Genomic DNA, 17,627 nt, shown 5'->3' on the forward strand with positions numbered 1-17,627 from the left:
TGCAGTGAATGACAGTTTCAAAACTGAGAACGATCAGCTCCCAACCTCAATGTCAAGGCAAAGCATCAAAATGACATCCAAAAATGGCTCAAATGCCCTCCAAATAGGCCAATGATGAGTGCTCCATGAGCAACAAAGCATTTAGCTGTAAAACGTGGAGGTCAAAGTCTGAAAATGGGCGCCATATTCAGCGTGTTGAGGCCTGGAGTGCTGCTTTAATCACGTGGCTGAATGTTGAGTGTGGGGGGGTTCAATGATGGCCCAAGGTAGGCACATACCAAGCCATGAAGGCCCAATGCAAAGGGGAGGGAAGATATGAGCTATGGAGCTCAAGAAGAGTGGCTGCTCTTTGTTCCTGCCCTGTTTCAAACTGAGAATACACTCAAATGCCTGCAAATGCTGAAGCAATACCTCAAGGGCAAGGCCCTGATGAAGCTCAAGAAGGCCGGGATGGAGCTCGGGAAGCCGGGGAGAGTCGGGAGCTCAAGAGGTCGACTATGGCTGCTGGGATGGAGACCCAATGCGTGAATCGAGTCGATGCGAAGGTCGGGAAGCACCGAGTCGAGCTCGAGCAAGAGAATGCCAAGCTCTCATACCAGCTGAAAGGTGAGAAGGATCGAAGCTTGCACGCGAGCTATGGCGGGAGAGCAAGAGCAAGAAAGAGAGAGACAAGAAATGGGAACTCCAACAGTCACAATGTGTGACCGGGCCTTCCTTTATTCAAACTGTCACTAAAAGAATAAAGAATAAAGTGACGTGACGGGCGCCCGCCACCTGCAGTGTGCAATGGCGAGTACTGTCAGTGTAGTAATACACGGGGTGGCACGGCGGAGGCGCCTTTACCCCCAACAATGGTAAAGATGGTTGTGATGGTGACAGTTGATGGCATTGATGGTGTCGCTAGAACTAGTTGTGAAGATGGAATAAACGACCACCTTCTTGTTGGTGGAGATTTCACTGATGAAGCTAATGGGAGAGAAGAAAGGTGTAGGGAGGGATTGAGAGAAAAGGGGTGTGGAAGAAATGCAATGAGAGAGCGAAATGGAAGTATGGAAGAAGAAGAACAAACATGATTTTTGAAGCCATTCAATCAACAAGCCTAAAGAATTATTGCATTGCAACCTTGGGATTCTATGGTTTTTGGTTTAATTTGCACAAAACATTCTAACAAAGAAAGTGGACACTTGCAGACTAATAAAAGTTATTACTAATAAACATGCCATTAGTCTTGAGCTTTGAGATCAACTTCCTTTCCAAAGTTCAACTTATATGCCAAGTACAACCTCTACCAAGGTGAGGTAGACAGTTGGAGCAAAAAATGAGACCCTTGGAGCAAAAACTAAGGTTTCATGTTAGTCCCTTAATGAGGAAAAATAGGGAGGGATCTTATCAAATTCTACCTTTTCCCCTCATGATCATGTCACCACCATTGTTAAAGGAGTTTCTTAACGATAGAAATAGTTTAATGACAAGGGTTAATGCAAAAATTCAAACATAAAGTTTCTATCATATCATTTTAAATTTTTTCCTAGACTTCATGTCACCACCATTGTCAAAGGAATTTCTTAATGTTAGGATAACTTAACGATAAAAATTAATGTAAAAATTCAAGCATAAAGGTTTTTGGTCATCATTTTATAGTTTTCATTGTCCTCACTTTTGCTCAAGTAGCACTACTACTAAGCTAAGCTTTCATGGGGTCAAACAAGAGCACCTATAAGAAGAAGAGTGTAATACAAGAATTATCTAATGGTACAATATTTATCATATTTAAGCTTCTCCAATTTGCATTGAGAAATAATGCAAAGTGGCTTCACATTGAACATTAACCTACTCTTTAGCAAACCACATTTACTATCAACAATCCCCTTAGATTTTGTTTAGTAAGGACTACTGGCTCCATTTTGAGTCACTTTATTCAAAGTTTGGTGCACTATCAAAAGAGGGTGAATGGCATTCATTTGAGTCACTTTATTGAAGGTTTGATTGATGAGAATGAGTGCAATTCATGGTAAAACATGTGCAAATATGGGAATGCATCTTTGTGCAAAGGGTTACATGCATTTGCACACTCCTTAGTGCCAACTCATTCATCCACTTGTCCACTCACTTGTCTTCATTATCCTTTCCCATATCTATGATAGTTTCTTTGATATATTACGTCACACCCCTCAAATGAGTGGACCTGTATGTTTATGTTGCTAATTCTTGGATCAACAATTGCTCCTTACCTATTAGACTTAATCTTATCATTGACACATATGCACATATGCACGCATGTACACACAAACATAAAGCTCATTAGCATAATGTGCATAAAGTTATCATAGATCATTTTTCTTTTATAGAGTAAAAGGGTAGTGCATGAAATTATGACACACACTTAATAAAAATCTATTGAAAAAGTAAAAGTTTGATTAATTATTTTGTAAGAAAAGCTTAGGTTAATACATGTAGTCATATAAATTATTCTTAAAACACGTGTAATTGAGTACCTTTAATAATGATACATACATAGCTTTGGTGGTTGTGCATGCACATTTATGTATATACACATGCACATGCATGCATGAGGATGCATCCACTTGACTTGTACGTAAGTACAACATACATATCTCCACCAATAGTTCTTCTAGAGTTTGCCACTTTCTTTTCTCAATTCCATTTTTTGACAAGTTTATCTTAAATCTTTTATAGCTAAACTTAATGAGCAATATAAGCATATATGGCAAATGAAGTCACACTTTTTCACAAACCTACATCTTCTAAAAACTTAATACCAATAGCAAACTACTACATTTATCAAAACAAACCTTGCTTTGCAACTATTTCTGAGCTTTAAATTAGTAGCCTATTAACCTTCCATGTTCTATATGGTATCAACCTTAAAAAGCATATAAAATTTCACAAATTTCCATGATTTTGTCGTATGTTTAGCACAAATTCCAATATCACATATTTTACCATTCTTGCTTGAAACTTTGATTCCATGTCTCACAAATAGCTAGCTATGAACTAAAATCTTGCAAAGTGGATCACCATATTCTATATTGACAAATATTTAGAAAATTCGGACTTACACGATTTCAAGGTGTGGCCCATTAGCTAAACTTGAACCTCAACTCCCAATATCCACTTTTTCGCCCCCAACACTTGCTACTAAATAGGAGCAACAAAATGATACATTTACAACCATGCTATCTGGGGCACTACAAACAAGCCACCAATCTTAGTTTGGAGGTTGCTTTAAGAGTGGTTAATATCCTCTTCTAAGCAATCATCTATACAACATGAATGTTAATGAGTTCTTACCTATGTCTTTATAATAATTGAGCATCCTATCAAAGGATGAAAAACCCAAAAATTGATATACTTCTTGTTCCTCTACCTTCTTGATCTCATGTTCCTACTGGATGCAATCACATGCATGTTGAGATTTATCCACATTCTTTAAACAAGGGTATGGGTCCCCCTTTAATCAATCTACATTGCAAAAGAAGATTGCATTCCATGCACTAGAGACCTTCCAAACAGGTGGCATACAAACACACAAGGAACTAGATGAAGATTGCAAAACATATTTATAGTTATATAGATTAGGGACCAAACTAGGTCAATATTGGAAGAATAAGGGAGTGGGATATCACTAGGCAATGGAAGAATCAAGCAGTCTTGGAAGTTTGGAGACATAGAAGATAAAGTTGTAATACGAAAGCAATCAAATTGTTTCAAGTAAACTAAAATGTGGGTCATAAATGATAGCTTTAGCAAGTGGCTTCATTTTTGTGCTAATGGCACCCTAAAGTGGATTGTGACTAAAATCTTGATGTTTAACTCTTTGTTCTCCATGCATTTTAGGCATCTTAAAGGACATTAATACATCAGCGATTAAACGGAAGCACCATCATGGTTATGAATTAAATCCTACGCACTATACAAGCATTTTGGGAAACCTTACTATAAATTCTGTTCATCATCAGGTATCTCACATGTTGCTAATGAACATCTCTACGAAGGATCTGCTTTCAAAGCCGTATTAGACCTTGATTGCCACTAGGAAGATGATTTGAATATCACTACATTTCTCATATCTAGAGTAGAAATACTCAACTCACAAATTACTGTTCTGTACTCTTCCAAGAAAGCTCCAAAGACTCCACTCCAGATATCGTATTATATGGAGGCTGTATATTGACACAAAATCCCAGCTTGCAAGTTTATCTGATCTCAACTCTAATGATTAGAAAATGCAACTCGGAAGCTCTTGCTTTAAGCATAGAAATGGCTCTCTTTGAATTACAATACCCCTTCCTTTTTCTCCAAGGATGGCACAAGGAGACATATATGGGTGAAGACACTGATACCAACACTTGAAAGCCCCTCTGTTTATGTTAATCTATATGAGATGATGCTTGAAGCCCCTCAGTGTGTCTTGACTTGTGAATATCTCTAAGTTCTGCAAAAAAGTATCGCTCATATTTATATCTGATAGTTTGAAGTTAAGTTTCCAGAAGCTATCTTGTTAACTCTCCAAGATATGTTCCATTTGTTTGAGTAAGGGGAAAAAGGATACAAAAGAAAAGCCAGGAATGCCAGACAGCCCAGTCCTACTCCCACATGCAAAGGAGCTGTGGACCAAAACCTCTCTTTGTCCAGTAGCTTCTTTTTGGATAGAAGTGTTGTCACCGCTGTAACACTTAGCATTAACTGTACCTTCGTATTTGGTAACACGTCCAAAAGCCTAAACGTACCTGTCTCCTGCTCATATTAGAGAACAATGAAAAACAATCAAGATTATGTGGCCGAGTTTCAAGTTTCTTCAGCTGAAAACATGCAAGTTCTTGAGCATGTTGAAAATTGTGCATGTTTCAAAGGCTGATTTTGCATATGCAATATCTCACCTTGAAAAACCTCCAAATAAACATCATTGAGTACATTATCCGGAGTAACATATCTTCAAATGAGTTAAGGAAACCAAAAACTCTCATAGAAGACAATAAACTAAAGATAACTGCACACAGAGCATCTCCAGCAGAATGAGATGTTCTGGATTATCTCTTTTGAAGTGAAGATTAATATTCAAGGAAGCTCAACTTTTAGGATACTTATAGAATTTGCAATGATCAGACCAACTGCTCCAGCGATACGGATGAACACAATGCTTGCAGACATGTATATGAAAGAGCATACTGCGAGCCATACATTAGAGCGAGCAAGTTGTGCTTTCGTGACAACAGCATGCAGAAATGCCTCAGTGGTACCTTGAAAAAACTCAATCAACAATAAACCTCATCAGAAAGACCGACTTATTTTGAATTGCAGGATTATTAAAGCAGCATAAAGCAAACAGACATGCTCACTGTTCTTGCTCTCTCCAAGAAGGAAACAAAAGAAAGTCTGAACCATACTATTTGAAACTTAGAAAATCTGACATCTTTCTTCCATCCAGTGTTGCAAAATAAGGATGCCGTCCAAGACTCATTAAATAAGTACGTACTGAAATCATGATTATATACTTGTCCAGATTGAAACAAGTCTCTGCTTGAGAGCCTCAGGAATACAATTTTTTTGCACGATCATTGGGCATGTGAAAAACAACCCTTAGAACAGTAGCTCGTTTTTGTGTAGCCAAATCCAAAATCAGACTCAGCACCAGTAATAAAATTTGTTGCTTCTCTGAATTCAACTTACTGGCAGCTAGAAAACACAATTTAATCATTCTCCTCTTAGAGGAGAAGGTTGAAAACCCGAATACAGCTATTTGTGTCCAGAGAGTACTGCTAGAATCAAAGCCAAGACAACCTGGCTTGTTGAAAATGATGCCATAATCAGCCTTTACTAGCAAAAACAAAGCAGTATCAACCTCAAGTAGCAAAAAAGTAAAGCTGCTGCAAGGCTTGTTTGGTGATGAAGAGCCTAATATTGAAAAGTTTTGAGGTTCCTATAAAAAGACTTCTAGGGTCAGCCATAAGTTTGAAGGTGAAGGCAGATGACTAGAGGCTGATTGCAGATTAACAAGACTGATGCGCACACTTCAGATTTTGAGGCGACTCACTACTAACAGACTACAAGTTTTGACTGCTTTAATTAATTTTTGTGCAAATTTATCAGGGCCACATCTGATGGGATACGGCCAATCAGCAAACATACAAATCTTTTGTTTTGCAAGATAGTTTCGCATACTTGCATTTGTTTTGTTTAAGCGAAAAATTGGTGACACACCAGATAATTCATACTGGTAAATAAAACCAATACTTGTAATAGTCATACATGAACCTATTTTTATTAAATATTGGGTGTAGTCACTTTGAAGGCTTTTGGCAATGGATCAGGTGAGGGACTTAGATGGCTATGCTGTCTGTAGCTTGCTTAGTGTCCAATTTTATGAGTGCTATTGGTGCCGATTAGTTACTGTTGAGAATAAAGGGCCACTGTGCCTTTTACACGGGCTCGGGTGTGAACACACCCTTAGCACTTGTACTTAACATATAACTATCACAAAAAGCCTAAAAGAGGTACAACTCATTGCACCCACACATTGTGCATCTCACTCTCTCCCGTTGCTCACTCTTTCTCTCTCTTTCCCCATTGCCACTACTGAATATTGTACCTCCATTGTGCATCCACAGTCACATAAGTGCAAAGAAGCAGGATTGTTGAAAGAAGTTACCTCCAGCAGTGCTTCACGGTTTAGATTGACAGAATATGCACTCTCACATTTTGTGAGTTCAGAATACATCAGGTCTTCAACCTTTTGAGCCAGTATGCTTGCTAACAGTGAGATTGATATCATGAGGCTGCATTATGGCTCAGTGGTATGGGACACTGCAGTTGCAGCAATACTCTAGTACATGACAAACCAAATGTTTTGCCTCACCAATCAAAACAGGGCACATATACTAGCTTGTTGGGCTTGAATCATGCATAGTTATCATCACCATGTAGTCAAAGATAAAACTTCTCCCAAGGGGGGAAGTGTGATATAACTTGTAAATGGTGTACACGGATGACACATGTCTAAAACGACATGAACATATGGTGGGCCTTATGGGTAGAGGGATGGATGAATTGGCTTCCCCTCATTTCATACTCTCTTTGAACCAAGTGCGACATGGGTTTGCTTCCGTTCAGGTTGAATTGCACAAGCAACTGGAGGTCTCATCTTTTGCTCATCATTCTCACAACCAAACGGAATGCCATTCCCTTCTTACAGGTAGCAACTTACAAGTCAGATTTTTGAAACTCTTCTTTCCTGCACATCTGATCAATGCCAACGTGAATTAGCATTATCCATGATGCAAGGGACATGTTGCAGCAAACCACTCTCTTGGTTGAGATTTCATGGAAGAGAAAAATTCCTCAATGCTGTCCGATGTTCCAGTCCTTGGTCTAAGGAGATGCACTGGCTTGAAAGGTTCATATTGGATCTAGTATCCCCAAGTATACAGTTTTGAGCTTGTTGGAAAGTCGTCAAAATATTGAAAGGAGAGAATATAAATACACAACAAAAATACATTTCATAGACAAAAACGAAAGCTTTTGTCAGCTCTAGAATAGCCAAGAAGCATACAATACACTACTCCAATGCAAGCTTTCCATCTTGATCGACTTCCCATCATATTCATTTAATATCTGAGAGTGCTCTCCAAGGACCAATGCATGACCCCCTTTGTAGCAAAGAGGGATCCATGAATAGACCCTTTGAAGTGACCCAAAATCCAAAGCTTGGCATGTAGTATCAAATTGCCAAATATATATCTATGGTGGTTTGTACATAAAGAAGCCAACATCTTGGTCCAAGATTGCAAACTGTTTTTGTAGCCTGAACTTAAGACACAGCTTGCAGCCAGTGCAAATGCTTCTAGTGCTGTCGTAAAGCAATAAATATACGCTTCTTCATTTCCAGGCAACTAAAAAGAGATCAGCATAAGCTTCAACCACAAAATTGGACGAGTGTGCCTTTACATGAGTGCACACACAAATGTGCACATGCAAAGTTACTTTAAGTACTATTGTGCATTGACTTCAATTAGATGTTTGACTCCAATTAGGTGTAGTTTGAAATTACTCTTATTTTTGGGGCTACCTTCACCATGGTTGAGTTTGCCCTTCACCTCTGGAGAAGTGATTGCAGTTAGTTGGCTCAATTATAAATATGTACTCAAACTTACGTATTGATGTTTGGCTTAACCTACTCTTGGGTGCTGATGATGTGAGTAGGGACTCTGTGATTACTAATCCAAGTTGCATATATTGTGAAGTTAATGATCTTATCAATTTTGAGAGGACTCCCATTTGAATTAGGATTTTGCAATTCAATCTCTCTCCTTGGTAAGAATTCTTAAGTTTGGGACGACTTGTGAGATGTGTTGGTTTTCAATTGAGCTAGGCACTGGCCAAAGGGTTTTTGTCAAGGTAAAGTGAGCTTCATCCTAACACTGGAAATCTTTCCTAAATGAACTCCACTTGTACGTATTTTAATTGTACAATTTTTGTAATGTAATCAAAGTTATAATTTAGTCTTATATTATTACTATTCATTGTTGGGTGTATCCACACATTTTTTCTTTTTCTTTTTTGTAGAATAACCAACATGTCTCGAACAGAAACCACTTTCGAAAACATCATAAGCCAATTCTTAGTCATCTCATCCATTTTCACAAAAGTAAAGATATGGATAAAGTGCATACCATTTAAGGCCAGCATCAACACATAGAAGCAATACCAAGCTAGTGCTGATGATGCTTCTCCGTCACTCCATTTTCTGCCATACAAGATCCGGAGAAGCACATACGAGTAGCTTGGCCCAAAAGTGGCAAACAGCAAACCTATGCAGAAAATGTTGCAAGAGTTGTCAGATCATTGTGAGCATGTGCATGTGTGTATGCCCACATGTGCATGTGGCCACACAAACATGCGCGTGCATGCATGTGTGTGTCCCCTTTCTAAACCAGAGGAAGACACATACCAATCAGGGAGACTAGCTTCAAGGCTAGGAACAGAATGTGCTGAAGCCTAGGGAGGTCCAAACCTGCCAAGACAGGAACAAGTTTTCTCCTTTGTTTTTAGTAGTAGAGTTACCAAGCAAAAGAAGATGGCCCTGAAATCTGAATTTTAAAAAGAAACAAAAACAACAAGAAGAATAGAACATTACGCATCTTTGAACTGCTGATCTTGGCAAAAATTGTGAATGCACTTTCTTCAAATGGTTGGAAAAATGATCTGACCACTAGACTTCCTGTTACAAGGTATACAATGCCAATGACTTACATGGACTTTAGAACTGACCAATGAGTGTGGAACTGGAAGTCTTTGTGAAAATAACAAGGGAACATGATGGTATAAAACTCAGCCATACCTAAATTGTCAACAAACCCATAAACTCCTTGATTATAGGTGGTGTCAAAAATAAGCAGCACAAATTTTTCTCCTTCTTGAAGAACCAACTTTTGAAATGACTGGAAAGTAAACATCATACACAAGTACAACAACTGTTTATCAATATGCTTCCACATGCCCCTACATCACAGAGACAATCACAATAGAAAGGGGCTCTATCAAACAATGAGAAAACATGTAGTAAATGCACCAATTGTTTATTTTTAAGAAAATGTGATTGGTTAAATGCTGAAGAACTCAACATACCAAACTGGAAGAAGGTAGCTAGTTATTGATGCTTTGTTTTCCTGAAAATCATGTTTAAGCTTCGAAAATAGCAGAAAATAAGTCCAATATCCAAGAACCAAGCATAATGCATATGCGAGCTGTGCATATCCAAATAGAACTCCACCAGCCTGTAGCAAAAAGTGAAAAAACATCCTCTTTGAGATAGTGACCTAATGACTCAAATGTGAATATACATACCTGATATTAAAATGATTAAGATGCCAGCCAGGAGCATAATTCGTAAGACTTACAACTGAGTATAAATCTCAAAAGGAAACCTTTACATTGATAAAATATCCAGGATACTGATATCTTTTGTGACTTGACTGCTGCAACTATTGTTTGACAGAACGTTACTTTCTGTGCAAGAGAATCTATGCAGACATTCTGAATAAGCAAGCTTATTTATCCAATAACTATGTGATCCTAGCTACACTTGTCCTTGGATACTTGATTGTTGCATACTAATTCAATCTGTCCCTTATCTCTGAATGAAAAAAAACTTCCTCCGGACATAGATGGTCATCAGGACATAGATGGCATTTATCAAGATTGTATTCAATGCCACCTGTCACATATCAGCATTCTTTCACATTATGATGACCCTAGGCCAACTCATTAATTGTTGCACACTAATTCAATCTGTCCCTTATCTCTGAATGAAAAAAAATTTCCTCCGGACATAGATGGTCATCAGGACATAGATGGCATTTATCAAGATTGTATTCAATGCCACCTGTCACACATCAGCATTCTTTCACATTATGATGACCCTAGGCCAACTCATTAACATATTTAATGCCACACCTTACATCAGCTTTCTCTTACACAATTACAGCCCAACTAAGCCATTCTTCATAAGGGATTTTCATATACATGAAAAAAAATTAAGAGTCCCCATTGGATACCACCAAGAACAGGATGTGGTATCCCCAATTGTGAAGGACAACCTGTCTGAGCTCCTCACAATCACACAAGTGACTTGGAATTGTTCCCAGTGTGCTCGAAGTAGAATGTATGATGTACCAAAGCTCAGCTATGGTGGCACAAAACGAGTGCTATCAACTAGCACCAGGCAATGGGTCTTCCATATGCCACCCTAAAAGCCTCCAAGTAAGCTCCTGAAATTTGTGGGTGTGATGAGGAGGGCTCCAGAAGCTGTCACCTAGGCAAGCAAACACAGCACATGAACCAGTCCCAATGACAAAGATCATGCCATTCATCTTAGCCTTGTAACATAGATATGCCCCTCACCAATGGACTATTGGCAGAAAGCGCCCCAAATGATCCACCCAAGGCTCAACTCCACACAGCTATGAATCATGCAGCTTCCTCTTCAAACCAATTAGACCACACTGCATGGCCAAATTCAATACTTCAGTGTCTCCAAGCCTTGAGGAGGCACTTCTGACACACCCTGTCAAGTTGCATCTGTGCTGATACCAACAGGCAACCCATCATTGGCAACCAACAACAAGAAGGAAACCTTTTGTGTCCTCAAGCCACTACCTAAAGGCACACTGGAAAGGCTAAATAATGCACTACTCTGGCTGATGTCGACTTCTATTGGGGGACTATTATCATCATCTTGCATCAAAATGTCCTGTTGAGACCTCCGACATCAACAAGGCTTACCACCATAGGTCCCACTCCAACTCATCCAGTGTGATAAAGGGTCTAACCACTTATGCAAATTCTGCAGGAAATATGAGGGTCTAACCACCAAATCTTCCCTATTAGGCTTACAACCAGACTCCTCCAAGCAAGGTCTACAAAGGCCAGCCCTACTCCTCTCCATTTTCTTGGACTGTGAGGAAGGTTTCTTTTTTGAGGTTTTCCTTTTTACCTTTTTACTTCTTTTTTTTCGGGGGCAGGGGGAGGTGGCTCAAGGAGCATACCTACCACTTGTACTGATAGCTGGGTACTCCCAAGGGGGAGAATTTGGCACCCAACTGCTGCCCACCCTCAGAGAAAGGTTCCGGCAAGGTAGAGCAAACCACTCCATTAGCAGAGCAAACATTAATCGCCTGCGTAAACCTCCCGTAACTCCAATCAGAGTTGCCATGAGTTGGATTTCCACTTGCAGCTCCATTAAAGATCCAAGAAACCTGAGAAACATAAGCCTCCGGCAAAAAGCTCATGCCTGTCACGTTGCAACACTGCCCCCGCCCCGACTGGTCGCACCTGATCGACAGCTCGCCCACCACGCAGGGAGCTAGGGGCATTTGGCGCAGGGGGGCAGACTGGAGCAGTCTGGGCACCTCTTTGGCAGCGCTGCAGGACTGGTGATGGAGCACACTGCTGGTGGTGGACAACCTTGGACTGAATGCTGAGACGCTGGATCCTGGCGGCTCAGCTGGCGGTGGCCACGAGCTGGGCTAAGTAGAGGGCTGCTCTGATACCAAATGTGAGAGATGTAGAGCATTGAAGCTCAGGTAAGAGTAGAGTAGACATTGTGGAGGGTGGAAGCATGACACCCAATGCAATAGATTGAAAGTGCAAGATGAAAGTACAAGGTATAACCCTTAAACCTTAGGGTTGTAAGAGGGTGTTCACACCCAAAGTGTCTACAACAAGGTAAGTGCCTGAAAATATGTAACATAGTCACCTACAATAAAGAGAATAAATCTAGGGGAAAAAACCTCTTGTACGGAGAGTAAAAAGTGCCCCAGTGTCCTACTGAGATCACCGACACTCCTCTGTGAGCATAGGCATGAGTGAAACCCCAACAGTAATGGGTAATTATATAATATCAAATCACATGAGAAATACAAAAGTCACAACAAAGGAGCAAAAGAAGCTGGTTGTATGCAAAGAAACCAAGTCCTCCCTAAGGAGAATATTAGCATGTTGAATGAGATCTAATTGTCAATGCAAAAGGCCCTTTAGCCTAGATATATGTCCTTGGACAGCTGAGGCTATATTAAAAACGAACGCATTCTGAATGACCCACTTATGCTAACAGCCCCAAGTTTTGAGAAATTGGAAACAATATATAAATACCAAACTTTGCAATAACTAGGGGTATATCTATACACACATCCACCTGGCAAGAGAGAGAGGCAATGGCAAAATTATTGAGGGTTGTGAATAATGACCTCGAAGACTAATCTACAGCCCATCTTCTTGTCATTATGTTTGAGCTCAATACAGCTTTCATTGGACGTTTTCTAGTGATTGAAATTGTTTTCAGAGGGTAAGTTCTGTGGCTGGTTGGCTATTATGTATCTGATGACTCATTGCATCTTCAAGCCTTGTGGAGCCATCTTTAGGATTCTCTAGCCTTGGGAAGACTGCCACGTTTGCTTATGTGTGATTCTAACATGTGCGTTGACCATCCCACTCTACTTCAAAACATTCTCTAATGGATGCTCTGAAAAGCGAGGCTTGGAATGCTTTTGCAATTCTCAAGCAAGATCTTTGGCCTTTGGCTTTCTCCATTAGCTTTAGGATTTTTGTTTAACTTAGCCACATGGTCTCAATTGGACCATATCTATGTCATCCATGAGGATTCTTTTTTACCAGAAATTTTGCAACTGCGGGTCTTGCAGAAATATGTCTTATCTCATTATTTCCCCTTGTAGCTTGACATGATTAGGTGGCCGATAGATGCTTTTGCCAGTCTCTTGGGTAGACTGCCCTTGAGATTCAATTCTTCCTTTTTGAGTCATGCCGTTTTCAAGGGATACATAACTCAGCTTGCTAGAGAGGTTTTTATGCGACTTTCCACTAGGCAGTTTGGACTCTTTTAAAAGATTAATTTCTAGTGTACAAAAGGTGTCAAGGCAATATGGAATTTATCACGCTTCACTTGTTGGTAGCATTTGCATGTTGCAGAAGACGTATTGGTCTTGGTCCTTGGCCTTGGTCCATCTATTGTTGCTTGAATTGCCGCAAGATGATTTCCTAGTCGCACTATCAACATGGCTGGCTGAACTTATTCAAGGTTTTTAGCTACGCTCCTACCAACAAGCTAAGCTTAGAAATTTGACCCCGAAGGTCTTTGAGATAGTTCTTGTCAAACTCATAAATTCTTTGGAGCCTTGCATGCATCCCCAAAGTAGGAAAATGTGGTGAGATGCAAAATGCAGATGGTCACACGGTCACGGAACCCAAATCTATTGTATCTATGTGTCAGAATTTGGATTCATGACAAGCATGTTCTTATCAAGTTGCTCAAGCCCATGTAGCCTTTTGTGATTTGGTCAAAGATTAAGTTCCCCACGATATGCATGATTTCCTAGAGGTTGATATTCGTGAAGGTGAAGTTATGGATGTCTTGTTGCACTTGCCTAATGATAAAAGCACTGTTCGTGATGGTCTCACCAATGAATTCTTTGGGACCTATGCATCTCCTTTGGCAAAACCCTTGGATGCCATGTGCCAACAGTTTTGAGTTTCAAGCAATACGCCTTCATCATGGAAAGAGGGGCTGATTAAGTCGATTCCTCAAGTCCCCTCTCCTTTGAAGCTTACGCAATGGAGACCAATTTCCTTGATGGGCAAAACCATTTACCTGATCTTGTTCATCCTCATCAATATGGGTTTATGAAGGGCAAAAACATTGTTCATGATATCTTGAATGGCCACGAGAGAATACTCTTTTTCTTTAATTTTCTCAAATAATCTATTCTTTCTTGAAAAGCAAGATATACACACATTTCAAGGCTAAGTGGACCACTTAACTGAAGTTAACAATGGGTAATTTTTTTGGGACATGCACCACCTTGTCACCGCACCATTGTATAAGCATATGCCCTAAAGGGCAATGCGAACAAAACAGATTAAATATTTCATTAACATTTGGAACATCTTGCCTTAAAGGTTTCACTGGTGTTAATCAGCAACAAGTTCTTTTAAGGCACCAAAAGATGAGATTAGGGTGTGGATGAACAGAATTAATCACTGACAGATGAGCTGAGGAAAGAACAAGAAACAGTCATGAGGAGCTGCAGATCCTATTAGCAAGGAAGCCACATGTAGAGAGAGTAGATAACTGTGATCCTTAAAAATATCCTTACTAATTAAACCCCTTGTTGGTGTGCACCACACTATTTGATAGATAAAAAGATGTACTAACCTTGCCAAATCCTTGAGTAATAAGTGTATAAGTGACAATACAACGAATCAATGTAGCTGCTGCTTCAATCCTCACACGCACTCCTAACAAAAGCATGTTCTGTGCAAGAATATACAATGGTTCACTGAGAACTTCTATGACACAAGAGGTGCCTGCCAAATACAAGCCACAATCAAAGGGCTGCTTACAAAGTTTGATCCACATATAAATAAATCTAACATGATACCTTCTTGACAAAATCTGATTACCACTAGTTTGACAATACCATAATTGAAATAAATTAGAAACAGCCTATATTCCATCTTTACTTTAAACAGAAATATTTCTTTTTCCCAAACATGCCATTAGCATCTTCCTTGCAGTATAACTGCTGATCATCCCAAACCACCCTGCTCATGAATCGCCTTCTGAATTGGATTTTTTATAGCACCAATACAACGCAAAATCTAAAAAAAATGCCATTAGCGGATTCATTGTGCTTCATGTCATGATGATCACAATCTGACACCTTATGATGTATAACAAGAAGGTACAGCCCCAACAGATGAGTTTTATGTGAAGCACAATCATTTACAGAATTCCAATATCATCGTACAGTACACCAACGAACTTGTGGCACTTTGAATATTGATCCCCAGTTGAAACAGAATAGCATTTGAACAACAAGCACTGGGAGGGAAAGTTGAGGATACAGGACACAGAATGTGAAGGATTCCAGGTCTAGACTCCCAAGATCTCCAGTAACATATGTGATGACAACATCCACTCTCTTGTGGCCACTCAAAACTGCTTTCAAAATAACTCTAGATCTGTAGCACTGTATTATGGATGTGTCTTGGAGCTGAAACACGACCAGCCCCTCCCAGGCCTCTAGCTGATGCACGCCTGTCTGCTGCCTCATCACCTCCTGCCCGATGCCACCCTGCCCTTCTGCCCTCACAAGCCTTCCTACCATTAGCCCCACAACCCTCTTGTTCTGCCTTCCCTACTGTCAATGCCCCTGCCACTGCTGACTGCCGCTTCAGGCTACCTGGCTGCCTGTTCCACCACCTGCCTCCCAGATTGTTGACTCCTATCACTGCCTGGCCCCCCTAGCTGCCCCCTGCACACCCCTAACATAAAGTCTATAGCAATGCTCTACAAAGGCCTACCAAGAATAGGCAAGGGCCGCAATAAGCCCAACATCTTTTGCCTATCTTGCTTCACTTTCAGACATAAGATGCATGTCTTGACAAACTACTCCACATCGCGCCTCAAAGCAAGACAATAAAAGAAGCACTCCACTGCCTTAAGCTGTGTTATTTATGCCTCTTTGCCTTGCATAAGGAGGAGTATGACTCTTATTCATCAACTTAGGCCTCGACGACTCTATGGCGTAGTCATCCTTGCATCATTAGAAAACCATCTCAAAGAATGTCAAAGAATGCCGATCTATGATTTTTCCCCATGCTCTACAAAGCTTAGTAGCATCATCATTGGGCTAGTCTCTAACTACATCAGACACCAAATCAACGAATGTTTTGGGTCTTCTCCTTGGGATCTCCCTAATTTCCAAATTTTGTAGCTTGCTGCCTATTGGGACAGTCGTTTGCCATGTGACCCTCCAATTCACAAACAAAACATTTGTTTGTAGCCCTTAATTCCCTACATTGTGCAATTGTTTTCCAACCCTTTGCTGTTTTTGCTTCTTTTCAGCCTAATGTTCAGATCTACCCCTTTTCTCAACCTATGAAAACTTCTTATTCAACTTCTAATCAGTGTCTTGGAAACCCAAATCTTTCCCATGCAGCAAAGCATCAGCTATGCTAGCTATTTCTATGAGCTTTGACATGCTAGACGCGGTGGATTTTATACAAAAATCCATGATTCCTTTTGGCAGCCCACAAACATACTTCTCAACTTGCTCATGAAGGGGAACTAGATAGTGAGAAGTCACGAGCAACAAGGCATTCCAAAACAACTTGTTATATAGCTCCAATTCTTGCATTGAGTTGCATCTAGCTTATTCCAAGTTGTCATAATGTCCACCTCAAAAGTACTTGTCAACCAATTTGAAGTAAACATTTGCTTAAATTGTATCCATGTTGACAATACTCTACCTTTCATTAGAAGTATGGATCACCACTACAATGCATTTCCATTCAAAAAAGTGATTGCCTTTCAAATTTTACAAGATTCAATGAAGTTGCCTCCCAAGAGGCTACATCAACCTACTAAATGAACATCAAAGCTTTCATCTTATCTTGTGCAACATTGAAGGCTTCAAACTTCACCACTTTTGATTCAAGTCTAGGTCAAGGTTATCTACATCTGACAAAAAGGGTCGATCTGTCCGTTAAATATGTCCACTATGACCCGACGGACAGGTCAATTTGTCTGATCCACCACGTTCAGTACGATCCGTCCAATGTGTTCCCTACTTGCCCTCCATCAACACTCAACTACATGTCCGCTCGGTCAAAATAGTCATTTCCTACGTGTTTTAGACCCATTTTTCTACAATGGCTCCTCCAACAGCTCTATCTTCTTCTCTCTCTCTCTCTTTCATTCACTCTCTCTCTCTCCTCCTCTCTCTCAAATGTGACATGACAAAAATTATCAATGTTACAATGCATTATGCACATTGCAACCACCCTCTCTCTCAACATCTACACATATCCATGGACCATGATCCCAACTTGACATCTCTCTCTCTCTCAAACCCCCCCCCCCCCCCCCCCCCACAACCCCCAAAACAACAACCTCTCCCTCTCTCTTTTTTTTCATAATACTTCTCTCTTTTTTACGTGAAAATAATTGAATTAAGTAGCAATATTTACATCAGACCATCAGGTCAACTAAGAAAACAAAACAAACACAAATCAAGGCTATCAAGACCCTA

At 40.1% G+C, this 17,627-nt stretch overlaps 1 protein-coding gene across 4 annotated transcripts in view; it reads right to left on the reverse strand.

The window, feature by feature from the left end:
• Positions 1-3,789: 3,789 nt before the first annotated feature.
• LOC148011687 (lipid transporter) overlaps positions 3,790-17,627 on the reverse strand; it is a 104,695-nt gene continuing 90,857 nt past the window's right edge. For 2 of the 4 annotated variants that reach the window (XM_087670257.1, XM_087670258.1), the window contains 10 exons: positions 14,747-14,898; positions 9,646-9,794; positions 9,359-9,519; positions 9,155-9,238; positions 8,969-9,031; positions 8,691-8,828; positions 5,106-5,261; positions 4,902-4,954; positions 4,574-4,758; positions 3,790-4,485 (listed from right to left, as the gene is read on the reverse strand). In XM_087670257.1, the coding sequence (XP_087526383.1) occupies positions 4,392-4,485; positions 4,574-4,758; positions 4,902-4,954; positions 5,106-5,261; positions 8,691-8,828; positions 8,969-9,031; positions 9,155-9,238; positions 9,359-9,519; positions 9,646-9,794; positions 14,747-14,898 (1,235 nt within the window). In that variant the 3' untranslated portion in view covers positions 3,790-4,391. The remainder of the gene's footprint in view (positions 4,486-4,573; positions 4,759-4,901; positions 4,955-5,105; positions 5,262-8,690; positions 8,829-8,968; positions 9,032-9,154; positions 9,239-9,358; positions 9,520-9,645; positions 9,795-14,746; positions 14,899-17,627) is intronic. The other 2 variants (XM_087670261.1, XM_087670259.1) reach the window with 1 other exon arrangement.

Source organism: Lygodium microphyllum, chromosome 28, assembly GCF_053477565.2.
Source record: "Lygodium microphyllum isolate KBCC chromosome 28, Lygodium_microphyllum_v1.1.10, whole genome shotgun sequence".
In the NCBI taxonomy this organism is placed as follows: domain Eukaryota; kingdom Viridiplantae; phylum Streptophyta; class Polypodiopsida; order Schizaeales; family Lygodiaceae; genus Lygodium; species Lygodium microphyllum.